Source organism: Filicampus tigris, chromosome 3, assembly GCF_054856515.1.
Source record: "Filicampus tigris isolate MCC_2025a chromosome 3, RoL_Ftig_1.0, whole genome shotgun sequence".
Lineage (NCBI taxonomy): Eukaryota > Metazoa > Chordata > Actinopteri > Syngnathiformes > Syngnathidae > Filicampus > Filicampus tigris.
Genome location: NC_141219.1, coordinates 25,121,486 through 25,142,417, shown reverse-complemented (window position 1 = coordinate 25,142,417; position 20,932 = coordinate 25,121,486). Strand labels below are relative to the sequence as shown.

Here is a 20,932-nt window from a genome sequence, read left to right as displayed (position 1 = left end):
CTATTTCTGTAATATATTTCTTTGCATCTATGTTTGCCTCCCCCTGGTTGTTGTTATAACGAACATTACTGCTACTTTTGCGAGGATCGTCCTTCGGTCGTCTACGTGCCGACTAAAGACTTCACGTCACTTTTCGTGGCTTTCAGAATCGGATTGTGGTGAAAAGTTATTTGGAGTAAAACACACTTTATTAAGAAATACTTCGTTACAAATTTCACTTTGTTTTATTATTAGTAATTGTTGGCATTTGATAAATTCATTGAATTTCGATGTAGTGCTGAGATGTCCCACACTGTGAGCAGGCACTGAACGCTCCTCGAGCGCTAAGTGTTGATTGCGAGGGACGTGATTTCTTTTCTTTTTCCTTCTTTGACACATAGCTAGTAATTTGTTCGTGTCAGCAATCTCAGTAGTTGCAGATTTCTCGTGTTTCACCACGTTTGTTGTGTGTAAATGTTAAAAGGTGAGTTTAATCATTTAGGTTCGTGTCCGGTAACTGCTGTATATAATAGCATAGATATGTTCTCGTGAGTGATGTCACGTTGATGAACACTAGTTAGTTATTTCGGCTAGTATGATTACTATTCTAGTGATGAAACGTGTGAATGTGTATTGTATGTATTGTTTGGCTGTTTAATTTCTTAATACAGTGAATTGTAATGGTTAGGCATATTGTTAACGAACGGCTATGCATTGGATGATGTTGTTAGGTTATCCTTTGTCTGTGTTGTTAAGATAATAAACAGACGTGTCATGTGTAATACGGGCCTGTGTTTTCTGACAGGAGCACCTACATTCATACCTTGCCACTCTAAAATAGTCAGCTGGAGACATCATACCAATCATATGATCCTCTCCGGTTTACTTCACATTATGTACAGTTCATACAATCTTGCAGCCCGAGTCAACCAGAAAATTGTTTCCGGTTTAGCAGGAGAAACGCAAACGGAAGTGACGTATGAGCTGCCTCGCAAAAGTAGCAGTAATGTACTTTATTTTGTTTTTTATTTAGGAACTCCGAAGATAAAAACACAACAGCCAGGGGGGTGACAAGCATAGAGGCAAAGAAATATATTACAGAAATATAAACCGTGAAATCATCAGCAGGCGCGAAGGACCCGATCCAATCTGGACATTTTAAAAAATTTCAATGAACATTCTATCAGTCCGGCCCTCGGCTTGTCGCAAATTTTTTAATTGGCCCTCCGTCCATTTGACTTTTACATCCCTGATGTACAGAATAGTTTTATTACTCTGTGAAAACATAGTGGCGTGCTGTAGGACAACAATATTGAGAGTTTACAACTAAACTTACTGAATTTTCTCTACCCAGGAAGGAAACAGCTGTTTAACATGACATTCTTTTCTCTTGAAAACAGTTTGGGATAATTGTGTATTTGGGACTCCAAGATGAAACCATTCATAAAAAAAGAGAAAAAAGGGAGTTTTTGATAATGACATGGTTATTCTTTCTGTCTAGGCACAGAAAACTGTTATCTGTGAAAGTGAGACATCCGCATATGTGTAGACATGCACTAATACCCAAATCAACAACAACCAAGCACTGGGCTATTTTTGTGTTTTGCTATTGATTATCCACACAGTCTATACTACACTGCTGTTGTTACCACTGGAAACCTACAAAAGGTCAAATTCTAAACCCGAATACATACTGTATGCTGGGTATATATACACTAAGATATCATTTTTACTGCCATTGTTTGCATAACTCCTGGAATTTATATGAAGAAAAAAAAAACCCTCAATGCACATCATTAATTTCTCTCCTGCCTAAGACAGAGACCTTTGCCTCTGACTGAGACTCTCTTGGGTGCATACCGCCACCTGCTGTACATATACAGTCAATGCAGTTTGGGACGCGTTTCCATCTCTTGTCAGCAAAACAGGAGTCCGTCAATGATGGACTGTGAGGTTCATTTGGACTTGACAAGGTTAGTGATGAATACACAAACGGATGAAACTTCACTACTGTTTGTGCTAACCCCCTTCTAAGTTTCCTGTGTAACGTCAGCAAAACGGGTGTCCATCAGTGACGGACAGACGGACTGGTGAAGTCTCAAAACTGAGCCACACACAGTAGCTTAGTTTAGTTTACTTGGAGACTTTTTTGTCATTCACATTTTAATCGTTCCAAATGCAGACCTCTGTTCACCTGTTTACATGTGACGTGATCTATTCCGATCGGTCGTTTACCTGCAGCCATGTGACACGCGGCGCTCGATGTAAACATCACGTGATCAAGATGGAGTTCATTCATCTGTTAGCAGCACAGTATATGTGATTGTTTTACTTTTATTGAAGCAGCATCTTGATAAAAACAAGTTACCAGTACTTTAAAACAAGTTATCGCATTGCAGAAAAGCTCTGGTAAGCTGCCATTCTAAAGTGTGTATACAGCGACGTTAATACGCATTTACTGTACGTCAAGACAGAGCATGCGCAGACCGGACGCAGCCTGGCTATTCCGATTGAACCGTTTACATGACGCTCGTTCGGATTGGCAAAAGGAATATACCGCCCCTGTTGATCCAAATGAAATTCCATTCGGATTTGGCCTTTTTATTCCCATTGGGGTGTTTACATAGAGCATTTTCATTCCTGGTCATTCTGATCCTTTCTAATCGGAATACATATCTCCATGTAAACCCCGCTAGTGTTAGAAAACTTGGTCTACAGCCGCAGGTCATTGGTCATTTCACAGGATAATGACATAAAACACAAAACCACAAGAAAATGTAAGGTTTATCCTATATCTTGTAGAAACAATTTAGGTGGTTTAGATTTCTCATCAGAATTATTCATATGGAGTATGCCTAAAGTGTGTTCATGAGACAGATTGATGCCTTTAGGCTGTGCACACCAGCTATTTGGCAATCACTGCGAGGCCAATGGTCTCTGGTGCTGTGTGTGGATTCTAATGCTTGGTGGGTGTCCCTCGCATGCCAACCTTTTGTGTGCCAGATCTTTGGCATGCATGCACTTTGTCTTTGTGACTGTCCTCTGTGTGTGTGCTTAGTTAAGCTGAAGCCTTGCATGATAACAGTGAAATACCGTGTGCGTGTGTGTGTGAATGAGTTTTTGCCCATGCTGGTGTGTGTGGTTTCGATTTTCCAGTTTGCAATTGTCCGTGGTATATTTTTTGTGTTAACCTGTTTTTGCCATGATTACCTCTAATTCTATTATGTGCATTTCACTTAGATGTCTTCATTGAGGTACCTAGAATGATGGATGGTGGCTCATTTTCATAGTTTGGATATAACAGAGCCATTATTGATGCAAAATAAAAAACTGTGTTTTGACAGAGATGAGACAAAATACTGACAGTGCTTTCTGAAAAATTAGGTCGTATTTGAACAATTAGTCTTTAGCGTACAGTCTCAAAAATACTTACCACTGTTGTCTAAAAGAGGAAGTCAGCCCCCCAAAATTCTTTGCAAGAATATGTTCTATGCATCGTCACTAGTCTAACAATGGCATTCTGATTCATACTGCGTTTGTGGAATATGAGTTGAGCTGCAAAATCCACCCATTTTCAGTCTTCTCAGGGAGCTGCCATTTCGTCACTTCTATCAACTAAAAATGACATCACAGTTGCTCATGGCTCAGGTAACGACCAATCACGGCGCACCTGTTTTCTGAAGATGAGCCATTAGTCGTTCTCTAATCCCTGAGCAGCTGTGATGTCATTTTCAGTTGACAGCAAGTGCCAAAATGGCCGCCCCCTGAGATGAACAAAAATGGGTGGATTTTACTGCTTAACTCATATTCCACAAATGCAATATTAATCAGAATTCCATCTTTCGACTTGTGGGACTGCATAGAACATATTCTTGTAAAGAAAATTTTGGGGGGTGGACTGGGTTACATTCTCCAAAATAAAACACATATGCTAGGGCTGGGTGATACAACTGAAAATATCAAAATATAAGTATTTCATATCAGTTGATACCAGTATAATGCATATTGATTGATACTGCGATTGATATTTTTAAGCAATTAAGAAAAAAATAATTGATTTAAGATAAAATAAAACATAACTAACTAGCCAGTGGAAATACCTTTCTAAATACCTGGTAGTAAAACTAATACAGGTGGTCGACTGGTTAGCACGTCCACCTCACAGTTCAGAGGTCGTGGGTTCGATCCCGGCACCGCCCTCCCTGTGTGGAGTTTGCATGTTCTCCCCGTGCCTGCGTGGGTTTCCTGCGGGTACTCCGGTTTCCTCCCACATTCCCAAAAAACATGCATGGTAGGTTAATTGGACACTCTAAATTGGGTTCCAGCACTCCCCGCGACCCTTGTGAGGATAAGCGGTATCGCTAATGGATGGATAAAACTAGTACAATGTACATGTAATGCAGTGCAATGTGCATTGTTGTTACCATCTATGCTCCTGGCTCACTAGTGCCTTAAAAGTTTATTTGAGGAAGATGCTATACCCCATCTTTGATACAGTTACATTTACCTTCATTCGTTGTTCATGCAAGTGTAATTGTAGTGAACCAATACTCTCTTGGAGTGCATGCCTTACAGTTGACCAATCGTATTAGCTCAACTTGTTAGCAGGCTCATTATTGCCGCAGGACATGTTCTTGTTTCACCTGACTGTAGCCGCTTGGCGAAGTTGAGCATCTGAGTCGGCTAAAAATCACCGGCGCTAGCACGTCAAAGACAGGAAACTCCTTGCCTTCTACTTTCATGTATCCATCCAGATTTGTTAGTTTGCGCAATATGATCTTATTGCAAGAGTTGCACTGAGGTGACTGGTAGCGGTGGGTGATATATATCGTCATCAATATTAGTCAATGTTCCTTTCACGATGTGCAAGTTTACAATATCGAGTATTATTACTGTCTCAAAACAATAGACGCATGGGTCCATTGATTGGCTGCAAAGTAGGAGGAAATTACGAAAGTCTTCATTTGGCGAATCAGCGTGCATAGATGGCAAAGGAGGATCAAGTGAACCTAACTAAACCTTCATTCTATTCAGTCACATGACTCGGTGGTCCCAGCCGAGCAGAAAACGTCATTGTTTCAAATTGAGAAAATGGAGAAATAGAGGAGTCTCCTGTCAGCCTGTCACCATTCCGTGCTCCCCACCCCTCACCCCGTATACAACGAATGGGGTTGACGGCGCGCTGCGCTCAGCTAAACTAATTTTTGAAAAGGGCTTCAGGAGCGGCATGAAACCTGCCAAAGAGCTGCATGCAGCTCAAGAGCCGCAGGTTGGCCAGGTCTGTAGCAGTAGAAGACCAGTACTTGCTGCATCTTAAAATGTGATTATCTGTCATTATGGAGTAATAGGCAGAGCCGGACAATTTACCGAAAAAAATTGCGGTCCGTTTATCAACCTTACAGCCTACAGCCAGGGTACCCTTCCACCGTTATTGCAAAATAACGCAATAAAAACTGAAAACTTATTGTGTTATGACACAAACGTTTTGCAATAAAACGCAATAGTATTGCGTTATAATGCAATCTGAAATATTCTCGTGATGTCCCCTGGCGGGCTCCGTAGTTTGGTGGCCGACGGTGGTTGTGTTGACAGCTAAATGCTATCCCGGTTGACACTTAAGAGTGATACACCGACATGTTTTTTTCAGGCCCGATACCAGTTATTAGTAGTCCGATAACGATATTTGAAGCAGATTTTAACATGCAGAAAAACAGGAAAAATTGGCATCAAATTTCATAATAATAAGAACTCCATCTTTTGCGATTTGCAATATGTTAGAGTTTTTTTTAGATCTTAGAAAATGGACAACTTTGTTTTAAAATTTTAACAAAAAGTGCAGGTAGTTCCCAGGCTCAGCAGCATGTCTTATGAAGTTAAATGAAAACATACACTTAAATATATCCTTAAAGTTAACGACAGTAATAGTTTTGCCCAAATGCAATATGCTGGAACAGAAATGTACATCTTTCACATATCACTTATCTTGGTTTTAAAGTTCAAATACAAAAAAAGGGAATCTTCAACGCAGCTATTGGCCCGCAGCGAAATGAAAATCTCATCAACACGACCGTCATCTCTCCGTTGCTTTTTGTGGGTGTTCCTTTATTGTTGTGTCTCCCATATGTATCCACCGTCTTCGGCATACTGCTTTTCTGTGGCAGAAAGTAGTAAAACAGGCAGAGCCATTATTGACTTTCACTTGCAGGGCTTTGCTATTAACTTCTGCATCAGCTTTAATGTGGCTTATAGACACAAAGAGGTACGCACATGCACTCACTCACTTCTTACTTATTTACCTATTAATGTTATCAGCAACCTTATTTCAATTGATTAAACCTCTCTCTGGAGCCACGTGGTTGACACAGCAAATGAGCGGGTAGTTGGGAGTTAGCCTGCGAGCTAACTGCTCCCCAATGACTAGTAGCGGGGAGAGGCAGCTTTATTTATATCGCACATTTAATACACAAGGTAACTTGGTGTGTTTTAAACAAAAGTACAATTACTGAAAATTCAAGTGATGAACACTTCAGGTATGTGTAGAGAGGCTGAGAGCGAGCAGAGCTGCCGCTTCGCTTGTGTTTAAATAACGTTAATGGGCTCATAGTAACGTTACAAGTAGTCGAGAGTTGTAGAAAAGATTTATTACAATTTCGCTAAAGTCCATCGCCTTAACTTACCTATTTTCTCCTCTCCCGATGCGTGAGTCTTGAGAGTCGGAGCAAACTCGCAGAGCAACAAGTAGCTTTCACTGCTGAATGGCTGCTACCTACTGCACGAGCAACCAATCAGATGGTGCTATGGGCGGGTCGATGCCGGAGAGAGGCACAGCAACGGACTCATAAGACGGATACATGCGCTGCTGCTATCAGGGCCGGGAAATTTTGCGGGGGGAGAGAGGGTTGTGACACGGATTGTTGAAATGTAAGAACGGAAGCGCTTTAAAAGGACAAGCACAGATAGAGGACGGAGGACGATTATTTTATGAATAAGGACAGAGGGACGATGACGGAAGGGTGTCCAGGTCACGGATGGATGACGGTCCGGCAAAATAGTGTAAAGTGCCCATCTCAGACACTACTAACCAATCTAATTGCATATTTCCTTAGGACACTGTGCTCCAGTGTCGATGTTTCGCCCCAAAATGATGGAGCCTGGTAGGTTGCAGAAGAGTGCCCAAAAAATTAGGCTAGTGTGGCTAGCAAACAGAGACATATCGTCGCTGTCATGTGAAAAAACACTCCATTTTCTTTCATTTTCTTATTTTTACCTGAATCATGTTTCCTCGTTACAGACATCGCATTATAGTGAAAATTAAAAATGTGCAGTGTGTGTTTTTCACAGGACAGCGACGATATGGTAAACTTGCCTTTAAATTGCGGCCTGCCTTATTTGAATTTTTGCCTTTCCCACAAGATGTGTCCATATGAGCAGCACCTTTCAAGCCCACAAGCCCTCCTTCCTTATCTTCCCCCTTCCTGTTGAAAGTGTGGGGAATTTCATTTGGTTTGGAGGCTCAGCTACGCTCTCACACTCTCCCCATCCCCCTTTGCTTCATCTTCCCATCCATTATTTTCCCTTGCAATTATCATCCTTCACACAGTTCTGTCTGTCCACTAGCAATGGCTGATTTTGATTATTGGTTGGAACTAAGAATTAATGGGATGCTGCTGGGGGAAATTTCCAAGCCACTGCAGATATGCTATTCACGGAAAGCCCAAGAGGTCAAATTCTGTACAACTCCTGATATTACGGATAATAATACATAATTTCAAAATAACGTGTAGACATAGAGACATCATCTTAAACTCAACAAAAATATAAACGCAACACTTTTATTTTTGCTCCCATTCTTCTGAGATGAACTCGAAGGTCTAAAACTTCTTTCACATACACAAAATCACTATTTGTCTCAAATATTGTTCACAAACCAGTCTAAATCTCTGATAGTGAGTGTTGCGTTTATATTTTTGTTGAGTGTAATTAATAAGTTTCACCCTCTGTGAACGCGCCCTTAATTAACAATTTATAGTAGCACAAAAATGCACTACATTATACAGATATAATGGAGGATGCATTAAAAAGAAATACTATTAAACTATTAGATGTCCATAATGTCATGAATTTTTGTCTCATGCATATTCTGGAAAATCAAGAGGCTTGGCATCTCTGGACACAATAGAGTCTTTGTTGCCAAGTCAACATCCACAGAGATGTTTCATGTGCAAAATACTGGTTACATTTTCTATATTTAGATTTTCATACATTGTCTATTAATACTTATATCAACATGGGCTAAAGCTGTGTTCCTCTGATTTTGTGTAACTGCTATATTTCCGAAGATTTAAAGATGACCACTAGACTTGTAAGCAACAAACGAATTTGGAGGATTTGTGTTGTTGTGCAGCTTTAACTGTGTCACTGCATGGACAAATATTGACTGGTGTTTCCTTTGTCATAAATGTTGCTTTCCATGAAGCACACCTTCAGATCAATATTTGAAGTGCTATGCTGAAATGGGAAGTAGAACATGTGATGCTCTGAAATAATTCCCTTTTTTTTTTTTTTGGTCTGCACCAGTTCTACAATGTTGCAACATTTCTGGGGAGGTGCACATCCGGCTCAAAATCGGCTTTGCTATAAGCAGGTTAAATTTGTAGCTACGTTTTGCAACTTTGTGCAGTTTTTATTTCCGAGGGCCGACAGATTGAATTTCAGAATTTGAATTTCTCAGCCACACTAACTCACCATTATATGTAGGAATGTCCCAATCACACTTTTTTTGACACCCCGAGTTCGATTCTTTGGTTTTAAGTATCTGCCGATACCTCAGCAATACTTAAATTTTTTTCAGTGCCAAGCATTAGACAACCCCGCGAGTGCCAGACGATCTCGAGTATTTTGACTTATCGTTCAAGGCCGACAGAATATTCTGTGTTAGGACTATGTAAACATGGAGGTTACCATATGAAAGATTGGATTCCACTCTTAAAGTAGAAAAAAAGTATTGTTCTACCTTATTCTGTTCTTTAGTAATCGCTATTTGAAAATAGGTGATTTGAATGAAACCACTCGGACAGAATAAGGAGAAAATTTGTTTTTTTGTGAAAAGATTTATTTTCTGCACAACAATGACTTTGAGACTATCTTTGACAGTTATTTCTTTGTATAAAACATCAACAAAAACGATGGAAATGTGTTTCTGATAGAAAAAGTTATTTATTTACACATGATAAAGTGCGTCAATAGCAACATTTTCACATTTGATAAACTATTTACAAACGTTTAGCGATTTGCAAGAATGTTTGTGTGTGTGTGTGTATGCGGATCTGCGTGTTTCTTAAATCCAATAGTTTTTTGGGGGTGTTATGAAGGGGGAAGAACACTCCTATGTGCAAGGAGAGGCCCTGATGTGCATACAGGTTGGTCTCATCCACAATATGGCTCCGGGGGTTGAAGTATACAGGAATATTTTTGGTTTCGTCATTTCGTCATTTTTGCTGTGTTTTTTGTGAGTACTTTTCCATTTCTCTGCTCTACCAACAGTAGTGGGAGTTGTACTGCTGTTGGGTGTACCTGTAAATTTCAGAAAAATATATAGTTAGCATCAATATGTATTTTTTTTTTCCCTGCGGGATATTGTGTACTTTTTTTAACCTCTCTTTGCAATGCGCTATTCTCCAGTTCACCACTGGAACTGTGGAACGGCAAACTGTGTGGTACAGACACAGCACATTTACAGAAGCATGGCTGAATATTCTCATCCATCCAAGTCATTTCATTCTCAGATCAGTACATGGATACTGTAACACTGAAATAGTCCAACTGTGACCTCTCGATTTCCAAAAGCAATGAGCAAAATGCTACAAGTTAGGTACATAAGCTACATAGGAAGTTAGCACTTACCACCGCGCCTTTACGAAGCTCTGCTGCTATTCGTTGATCCAGAAGGGAACCACTTATCTGACGAATACGGATCGGGTTACTATACGGTTCGGCAGCTCTCTACACAGTACTCTGCTTCCTGTTTTTATCCAAAGAGACCAACTGCTGTCCTCAAGTGGTCAGAGTTAACAATTAGCACTAGCGATGTTTTGAAAACAAAGCATGTTTTGTATTTAAATATGCAGTGTGTGTACTGTAATTCTTTTTTTGCGTGTGTTAAGTTTTACAGTAAACTTCAACTGGGTGGTCATTAAACTTCTTAAAAGACGCTTATGGACGGCAGAATCACATGCAGTTATGCTACACGCTTGCTACGCAAGCAACCTGTTGCATTCAGGTTACGTTCACAACGTCGGGAACCGTTCTGCACATAAATCGTTTTTTGGTTGGGGGTAGGGGGGATTATTTGGTCGTTTTATGAGTTTGAAAATTTTCAGAAAATGAAGAAAAACAATCTTTTTGCCTCAGTCCACGATCAACTGAAAATCACGTGATCGGCCTGTTTTCCAATCACGTGATCGGATCAGGACATGTCTACTATTATAATGAAAGTAATTATCAGGCTTATTGGAGATTATCACAATATTGGTAAAAGAAATGCAAACCCAAAGAAATTACCGATAAGTGCACCTATTTTAATTGAACACAAAAACTATAAACAGCAACAACAACAATCAGCAACAATATGCCTCTTTGCAAATTACAAATTGTAACTACTCCACACTTCTGCCCTATTCTTATTTATTGGCGGAAAAAAATGGGTATAGCACTGTATAACATATGCGTTTGATGTCTTATTATTTTTCGGTGTCTTAGTCACTCTTCTTCTTCTATGGTTTGCGTCATTCTCTCCCTTTGTTTTGTTTACTGCTGTGGTGTGCACCTGATGCAAGAAGCCGAAAGACAACTACTACCCTGCTAATTATGATAGTAAGGTTATCAAACGATTATAGTCATCATTTCAAATGTTGTTACGGTTTATCAATAAACTGTATCATTCTTAGTTGTACACAAGAAGACACACCTGTTTGTCTGCTTTAACCACATACTTACACATAGCACAGTCGAGAGTCAAGATCTGACAAACTCAAACGGCAGGGAACGTATGGTGACTTATAGCCTATTCTTCTTTTGCTCTTCTCCCTCCATCCCCCCACTGTTTTTCTCCTATTTTTTTTTTTTTGTCGGTCTGGCAGAGGAATGTTACACATCCGCAGTGTGGTGGATGGTGAAAGTGTGCGTGTGTTTGTGTCATGCTTTCTGTACGTTTTATATCTTTTATGTGCATGTTTGCTTTGGAATGAGAGCGGGTGGTTTGCTTTGTATGTGTTTGTGTTGAGACATACAAAAGTGTGTTTGAAATGGTGGCCAGCCATTGACATCATTTGGCCAAACCACCCTCCCCACCTCATCTTTCCCATTCCACCACATGCATATTTCATGGAACCCGTCATTTATGTCACCAGCAGGGCAGTTCCTTGGCGGTGCGTGTTTATGCGGAAAGGGGATATGAAACAGAAAAACATTAAGTTAGGAAGTCATTCTAGTAAAATCCACAGATGGACAGCTGCTACTTGCGTGCTGCTGCTGTGATTGAAGCTCCTTGTCTTGCTGTCAGAGCCATCTGTGTTTGAATGATGTGTTTTTGTAACTCCTCTGTTATTCACATCCAGACCCTCAGAATTACATTTACATAATGTGTGCTACCAATGAGGGACATTCAGTGTGTATCTGTTGATACAAAGGAGACGGCTATGCCATGACTGCTAACTGTGTCTACATTTAATGCTGGTGCAGGTGTCTGTACATGGTGATTGGACTGTCAGAAAATGCTTATCTAAGGCTACTCATACACTGTATGTTTTTTTGTTGAACCAACACTCTGACAGTGCAAACGTGAGTGTGGATGGTTGTCTCTCGTTATGTAATATGTGAGTGACTGGCGATCAGTCCAGGGTGTAGTCTGCCTATCGTCCAAAGGCTGCAGGGATAGGCTCCAGATTCCTGGTCACCCTGAACAGGACAACCAGTTGTAGAAAATGGACTGCTGGATGGACTATCCAGCGCTCCCATATTCTGCCATCCTGCTCTATTGTTAGCCTCTTGCAGGGGCACACTGCACAAACCATTTAACTCACCCAAAGGGGTAGTAACAATGATTTTTTTTTTCTCGATATGGGTGACTTTTAGGGTTGGAAAAACTCAGCTGAGTCGACCACAAAAATTGGTCGATAAACATATTGGCCATGTGCGCTGCATGGACAGCACGTAGCGAGGCTCAAAGTGGGCTAGCAGACGGTGGAATCCGGTGTCTTCCACCACTGAGAATGGTTCGTCATCAAGTCAGATAAATGTCATTATTTTCCTGGTTATTTGCGTTAGCTTTTGCCTGTCGCGGTGATATGGGTTTGAGTTGGTCAGCAGGGGCTGCGTTAGCTGCCGTCTTTGTTGCTGCTGTGTCCGCCTTGATTTTATTCAATGCGGTGAACCTCGTAAACTCAGCAAACTTCTTCAAATGTCGGATTTGGCTTTGCTCGAATATGCCGATCACGTCATTTTTCACGAAAATCAGCCGATCATTATTCGGTGCCCGATCGAGCGTCCCTAAATGTAATATATCCTACCATCGCTAGTTACACACTCTAAGGCAGGGGTCACCAACTCCGGTCCTCGAGGGCACCTGTCCTGCAGGTTTTCCATCTCTCCCTGCTGCAACACACTTGTTAAAATGATCAGCTCATCAGCAAGCTCTTGAGAAGTCTGATAACGCTCCTGATCATTTTAACAGGTGTGTTACAGCAGGGAGGGATGGAAAACCTGCAGGACAGGTGCCCTCGAGGACCGGAGCTGGTGACCCCTGCTCTAAGGTGTTTGTAGACTACACGCTGTAGTGCATTGATTTTGTAAATGACGTTTGAGTGCCTGTTTCAAGTCTAAGGCACACCTGTGCACTAATCATAGTGTCTAATCAGCATCTTGATATGGCACACCTGTAAGGTGTGGTTTAAGTTGGCCTATTGAGACCATTCAAACATGGCATATAGTTGAGATTTTGCAATTTTGACAGAAGTTTGAATGGCAACTCTGCGAGGCCGGATCTTGCCTCTCTGTATTGTCCGTCGACTTTGAAGGGTATGCTTACCCTACAGAGAAAAAAGTAAAACAATGGAAAACTCCTTGCAGAAAAAGACGTTCACGAGACGTTCTGCGGATTGAGCTTTACCTAAAGAAGATTTGAGATCTTAGCCATGGATAGCCTCTGATCTCCCATTTGAGTGGGAATGCAAGCTGCACTATTGTCATTCTTGTCTTTCTCTCCATTTGTGTCTGCTATAGCAAATGGTGATGAGCCTGCGGGTGTCGGAGCTCCAGGTGCTGCTGGGCTACGCTGGGCGCAACAAGCACGGACGTAAGCACGAGCTTCTAACCAAGGCGTTGCTTCTTGTAAAGGCCACCACGAGCCCCGCCGTGCATATGAAGATCAAAGAGCTGTACCGCAGACGCTTCCCTGCAAAAATGGTGTCTCACTCCGAGCTCTCCTTGCCCGGACCGCATCACCCGGCCACAGCGGGGGTGGTCGGAGGAGGTGGAGCTGCTTTGCCTGCTGGCCTGACGCAGCTGGCCTACGAGGGCCACGCGGGTCACAGTGGAACCCCATCACCCGCTGCCTTACTACCCCTCTCGCTACTCGGCCCCGGGAAGCACGAGTTCACCGGGTTGACGCACCACCTGTCCGCTGCGGTCCCGCTGCACCCCGTCCACCCAGATGTGAAGCTTCAGCGGTTGCCATTTTATGACATGCTTGATGAGCTCATCAAGCCAACCAGTCTCGGTGAGAGCAGCATTTCAGTGTTTTTCATCCATTACGCGAGGTGGGTTTGTTATGTTCATTATGTGTGTGTTTTTTGGGCAGTGATTGTGATGACCGGACATCCTAAAAGCTCAAATTTAAAGAGGAAGTCAACCTAAACATATTTTTTTCCTGAGTATTTTTTCTATGCAGACCCAATAGTAGAAACAAGGCATCCTATGTATGGCGGGGTGACATAGTCAAACGTAAAGCAGAAATAGTCAAACGACAGGCTTCTGGGGCATCTCATATTCCACAAACGCAATTTTAGTCAGAATGCCGTGTTTCAACTAGTGGGCCTGCATACAACATATTCTTGAGAAAAATATGTTTGATTGACTTCCGCTTGAATACTTTCTACAAAAGCCTTTGTTTGCAATGACAGCTTCAAGACGCCTTTTGTATGAAGAAACCAGACTCATTGGTTGCTCTGGTGTGATTTTGGCCCATTCCTCCAAACAAACAGTCTTCAAATTTTGAAGGTTCCATGGTGTTCTTTTGTGGACCTTTTGTTTCCATAGATTTTCAATTGGATTCAAGTCAGGTGATTGGCTGGGCCATTCGAACAGCTTTATTTTTTTCTTGGAAACCAATTGAGAGTTTCCCTGGCAGTATGTTTTGGATCATTATCCTCCTGGGATGTCCGCCCTCGTTTCATTTTCATCATCCTTGTAGATTGCAGCAGATTTTTGTCAAGAATGTCTCTGTACATCTGCCCATTCATCTTTCCTTCAATGATATGAAGTTTGCCAGTACCATTTTCTGAAAAGCAGCCTCACGCCATCATGTTCCCACCGCCGAATTTCACTGTTGGTATGGTGTTTTTAGGGTATTGTGCAGTGCCATTTCTCCTCCAAACGTGGCGTGTTTGCAGTATGGCATCCAAACAGCTCAACTTTGCTCTTATCAGACTATTCTATATTTTCCAAGCATTTAATTGGTTGTTCAAATGATGTTCAGCAAACATTAAACGAGCATTGACATGCTTTTTTTTCCAGCAATGGGGTCTTGCGTGGTGAGCGTGCATACAGGCTATGGTGGCGGACTGCATTTCAGTCAGAAATCTAGCGAGGAGCACCTGATCGCGGCAAATTTAGGGTGGTATGAGTGGCTCTCCAGTGTCCACTTATGTATTATGGCCCCAACCGTGCTCACTGGAACATTCAGAAGCTTAGATATGCGCCTGTAACCAGTCATCTTTATGCTGTGCAACAATTAGTTTGCAATTTGCCACTACTCTTTACTCTTGCCCATTTTGAGATGTTTCTTTACTCACACCTTGGCAACAAGACCTTTTTGTAGGCCATCAATTAGGACTGAACCAACTGATATTCATTTGTATAGACAAGGGGCTGGATTGCTGTTTGATTATTGATACAGTCTAGATGTTGTCTTCGCTTTTTGCATGCCTTTTTGCACCTCCCTTTCGTCATGTGTTAAATGCTTTTTCCCTGTATCATTACGACTTGTATCATTACTACACACAACTTTGTTTCTAAGCTTATTTGTCCTGCTTTTTTTTGCATTTATGGATTACTTGGTTTGTTCTCAACATCTGGTGAAAATTTCATGTCAATACCACCTTTGGAAATAAAAATGGTGTTAAGTACTTATTTCAGCCACTGTGTGTGTGGATGTGTGTGTGTGTGTGTGTGTGTGTATTTATATGCAATACAATACAATACATTCATTCATTATCCCTACCGCTTATCCTCACAAGGGTCGCGGACGTGCTGGAGCCTATCCCAGCTGTCTTCGGGCAATAGGCGGGGGACACCCTGAATTGGTTGCCAGCCAATCGCAGAGCACACAGAGACAAACATCCGCACTCACAATCACACCTAGGGGCAATTTAGAGAGTCCAATCAACTTACCATGCATGTTTTTGGAATGTGGGAGGAAACCGGAGTACCCGGAGGAAACCCACGCAGGCACGGGGAGAACATGCAAACTCCAACACACACACACACACAGTGGTGCCTCTTGTTACGAAATACATTTCAGGATACGAAAGGTAAAAATACAGTATGGGCTACTACTCGTAGCTCCAGTTTACTGAACGCAACATACTCATAGCTGCTCTGCCATTGGCTATTATCTAGCATCTTCCTGGCATCCCATTGGCTAAGAGGGACCTTTCCCATATTTGTCTATATGTGTAGATAGACAGGTAGATAGATATGTGATAGATATGTCTATGCAGCGTCCTCCTCATTCGCCCCATGGGCCATGAGATGTTCTGTTAGTTTTACGTTAATTACAGTATTCGCTATGGACCCCAAGAAAGTGATGGAGAAACAAGGAAAAAGAAAAAGGGATGCGTTAGCTTGATCTCGCCAAAGAATATGACCATAATGTATCGACAGTCGCCACGTTATTAATTCAGTTCTTTACAAAATGCCAGGCAAAAACCACTTCTGAGAGAGAGCATGAACCAAATAGGGCAAAAAACGATGAGGGCAGCAATTAAAAGGGAAATGACCGTCATTTTTATTATTTACTCTATTCTTTGTTTTTTACATTATGCACAACTCTCCTTTATTGTGAAATAATCTAATTGTAACATGTATTTGTTACATGTTTTGATGCATTTTTATGCTTTATAAAGCATTTATGTCTGAATTTTGGGGGATTTGGAACGGATTAGGGCATTTACATGGAAAACACGTCTCTACTTACAAAATGTTCTAATTAAAAAATTTCTTCCAGAGCCAATTAATTTCACTGTGTATGCAACTTTAAAATTGAAAAACACCAGTTTATTATTATTTTAGTATGTGTTAGTGCGTACGTTTGACCTACTTTGTTTATCTGAATTGAAAAATGTATATACTATGTGAATTGGTGCCATCTTAATGCATGACATGTTGTCAAATTAAGACTTGAGAATGTGATTTTATTGTGACAAGCATTAGGCTTAACACATGACAAGACAGATTCTTTAATGTAAAAACCTTAGCTCGTCTTTTCTTAGTGAACACGTTAAATGACCGTGTCTGTTTTATGCGTTGTGATCAATTCTCTAGTTTGGCCAGATTTCATTCCAATCTTGGTTAGATCTATCATTTTATTGAGTGTTCTAGTATCCACTATTTATTTAGTATAGCATTTAAATGCTCCGGCTTTGTACTATATTGTAAAATCATGGAAATATATGTCTGTAATGTTTTTCATTAGCATTTTAATAGCGTAAGAAACTATCATGTCATTTATTTTCCTGCCAAGGCATGTACATACATGTTGGTCGCAGCTCTGTCCTTACATTTCTCCTTCTATTGCATGTGCTAAATGTGGTCTACCCGTTCCTCTTGTTGTGTATTCCCTCATCACTCTGCTTTGCATACAATCATTTGCATTCAAAGTGATAAAATTGCGCAGGCAGGCACACAACCGTGCCTGCAGAATACATTGGTCCTTGAAATTGTATATAGACGTTGTGGTCTCTCACGCGCTCATACAGTACTGCACATATGGTTCCTTCCAAAACCAGACATACTTCCGTATTAATAATGTATAAGTGTTCGCTGAACAGTTAGAGAAAGGGCGAGTGAGGAAAAAAAACAAGAGAAAAATGATGCACGTAATTTCACCAGGCTGAAAATTTGAATAGTTCTAAAAGACTGCTCAGCAAACCCTAACCGTGATTATAAGGAAGAGAGCCCTGTTACCACATGATCATGAACATATGCCTCTCTCAAATGTATTGATTGTGATTTATACTACTCCCGCAATTGTTTCTGCATCCCTTTTTGACTTATCCATGGTATCATTTTCAACAATTCCCTAGCCCCACTCCTTCTGATGCATTTATTTCTGCCCTTACACAAATTCATAAAATGCTAAAACGATACTAAAGGTTAGAAATATGGCACTATACATTAATGTCAACACGAACAGTCATGCACGTTAAATAAATTATGTTCCAGGAGCCCTCCCTTTAAGAAGTAGAAACAGTGAGTCTAATTCTTTTACCCCAAATTGAGAGTTGACAAGTTCATTATTTCAGTACATTACTCATACTTTTTACATTTTGGTTGACTGGGTACCGGTGAGATTTTTGTAATGAAAAATACGTACATTGGCTCAACAAAGGTTATTTTCCAAATGATCTCATCAATACTCACCTAAAAAAAAGACTTAAATCATTAAATCTGATATATTGCTCCAGCATTGGAGGGATCCAGACTCAGTAATTGTGGTAATCAAAACGGATATCTGGTGCCAGTCGCAATCTCTTTAAGATCCTGGCAGGTGTAGCGAATGTTCATGGCCCATAGTGCACAGATGTCAAACTCAAGGCCCAGGGGCCAGATCCGGCCCGCGACATCTCTTTATGTGGCCCCCGAAGGCAAATCATGTGTATTGACTTGATGTGTTTCTTTGAAATTGTCTTCACTGTTAACACAACATATGAGATATTGCAAGCATTTTTTACAAATCCCTCCTTTAAAATACGTTGAAAAACGGTTGAACAAACTATTTACTGGCTTCTGATTTCAAAACTAGTTATCCATCAATTTGTTGGGTATATGTGATAATAAAAGCGATCATACATTTTTATGGGATCACAGTCGTAACGGCCCTCCGAGGGACACCACAGCTATGATGTGGCCCGTGGCAAAAATGAGTTTGACACCCGTGCCATAGTGCATAAAAAAAGCAATTAAATTGTACAAAAAGAGCACCATAGAGGAGTCGCTGATGCTACACTCGCCTGACTTGCGTGCTGGCAGCGTGGGGTCGATTCTGAAAGTTATCATCAAGGGGTGTCGAGGTTGTTAGAGTTCATTAGAGTTCAGCCAAATGTTACGAGTTTCATTTCTTGCTGTATGTAATACCTAGTAATGTACAATGCTAGCTCAAATTAAATGCACTGTTTGCTATGGCTGGGAACTTGGCGATTTGCCGGCACGCAACAGGCTGTGGTTCAACGTTGCAAGCTCGTTTAGTGACATTTGAAATTCGACTTTTGCCAAATCTGAATTCATAGCTATCTGTTATTGTTATTTGAACTTATGTTATTGCTACATGCTATGTGCAAATTTGTAGCAAAGTTGGATGTACCTTCAAATAAAGGTTAGTGATGGCGCACCATTGAAGTTTGACTTTTGCACCATTACAATACTTGAGGTGACTATCGGTCTATCTTCCGCTCCATGAAACACACATTAATGCTCAGTAGTTATCTATGGCTCTTTAAATGTACAAAGTATATCGCTGATGTCGGGCCAAAACCGCAGTAGTACCATTTTGGTGAATTTCATATTTTAAAAAAAAATCAGTACTGTTGGTCAGTCCACACATGCGGGTCTTACTTTAACACGTTATTGACCAATCTAAAGTGTTGAAAATGGCTTGCTTCTCTTTCGTGATGCAATGCTAATGGGTGAACAAACTTGCCATTTTTGGGGTCTCCTGAAAAGTTACTGTTTCGGAGTTACAAGGTTTTGGCCTGACGCCAGCAAGATGTATTATAGGTCTGCTAGATGTGCTCATTTTTAATGGGCATATATACATCTGAAACAGGTAGCCTTCAATATACATTTTTAATACAGTATATTATTATCATCGTTGCCTTTTGAAAACAAAAATCTTGGGCAGAAGTAGGGTAATTCACAATAGGCTCCTGTGGCATGGTCCCATCTTTTGTCCTTAAAGTTAGATCAATTTTGGGGTGGGGTGACCTAATCTGATGAATTATTATTCCATGAACACGAGATTAATCTGAAAACCATGTTTAAACTATCAGGGCACATAAAACATATTAAAAATAATATTTTTGACGTGACTTTCGCTATGATGCATTTTTTCCCCTGGCGTTACTTTTACTTTCATACTTTAAATAGTTTTGAAACCATTACTTTTCTACTTTTACTTTAGTAAAACGTTCGGGTTGATACTTTAAACTTCCTTCATCTTCTTCAAATCTTTTTAAATCCTAATATCTATACTTCTACATGAGCATCAATACTTTTGACACTTTTGCGAAAATGACATGACATGACAGAGCACCGTAGACGATGCATGCATACTTGGGTTTTATTATAAGGTTTATAGTTTGGCTTTACTTTAAATCACTTAGTGAAAAAGTCGATGATTTGGGTATTTTTATTTTTTGTTATGATATTAATGATTATGTTGTTTTTTGGTCTTTAACTGCGGTATGGATTTCGTGGTACGGTTATAGTGGTTGTATATTCTGTAATAAGGCATCAGTATATAACTCAGATTTAAATGAACCTACCATAGTGAAAGGAAAAACACAGAATATCACATACTCTATAACCAAGTGATAGACTTAATTAAGAATATTGTTATCCATTTTTTTTTTTTGCTAAGCTAATAACGAAGCCCAACACTCAAAGTAAAAGCTACATAAACAAATGAACACAACTCCAAGCTGTGCTGATAAACACATTGCGCCACATAACCTCTAAAATCGACTTGAACGTTCAATGTCACTGTGCGTGTTATTCGCAGATGTGATGTCTTGGGTGTGGCCCATGTAGCACTGACACAGTCTGTAAAGTGGGTACTATTTGCATTGACGAGAATAGCGGGACCAGCTGCCAGACTGAGAACACACCGATCTAAGCATTTCTGTAGGTGCACACTGGAATGCCTTAATGAGCCATATGACCATATAGCTTGAGAACAAACCCCATTCAGCGCTCAGCTCCAACAATCCCTGTTGCTTGTGAGCAGGAAATTACACAGGTTATCTTGTAAATTCTAAATCTCATCTTTTGTCACAAATTGGACTCAACATTCTGGGGAGGGGTGTTCTGCTCTTGTTTTTCTGGGACTGGAGCGGTCTTTTGTGTCTGTGTGCATATGAATCAGTTTGCCTGTGGTGTACTAAATTAATGAAAAAGTAGCAAAGGCCGGACCATGCTAACAAACTCCAGCTGGGCTTTGTTGTGCTTATTAAGCAGATTGAGTTGAGTGAATTCTCTTTAGCTTAGCTCATACCTAAGACCAGACCTTAAGCAAAAGGGTTTTTTGGGGCTTTTTTTTTTTCCTTCTAACTCTAGTGCCAAAATCAGCACTATTAGCATATTGCACCTTTTTAGAATCACCTTGCATGTTATTCATTGGCAAAGTTATTTCCAAAGAAAGCAATACCTCCTGTTATCTCTTAAAACAATCCAAGGCTCTTGG

At 40.7% G+C, this 20,932-nt stretch overlaps 1 protein-coding gene across 2 annotated transcripts in view; it reads left to right on the top strand.

Moving 5' to 3' along the window:
• Positions 1-20,932, top strand: part of LOC147150390 (E3 SUMO-protein ligase PIAS1-like) — a 58,673-nt gene that overhangs the window by 19,583 nt on the left and 18,158 nt on the right. The window contains exons 1-2 of one of the 2 annotated variants that reach the window (XM_086024993.1): positions 12,991-13,053; positions 13,258-13,753. In XM_086024993.1, coding sequence (XP_085881119.1) covers positions 13,261-13,753 — 493 coding nt within the window. In that variant the 5' untranslated portion in view covers positions 12,991-13,053; positions 13,258-13,260. Of the gene's footprint in view, positions 1-12,990; positions 13,054-13,257; positions 13,754-20,932 lie in introns of those variants that run through there. The other variant, XM_086024992.1, reaches the window with a different exon arrangement.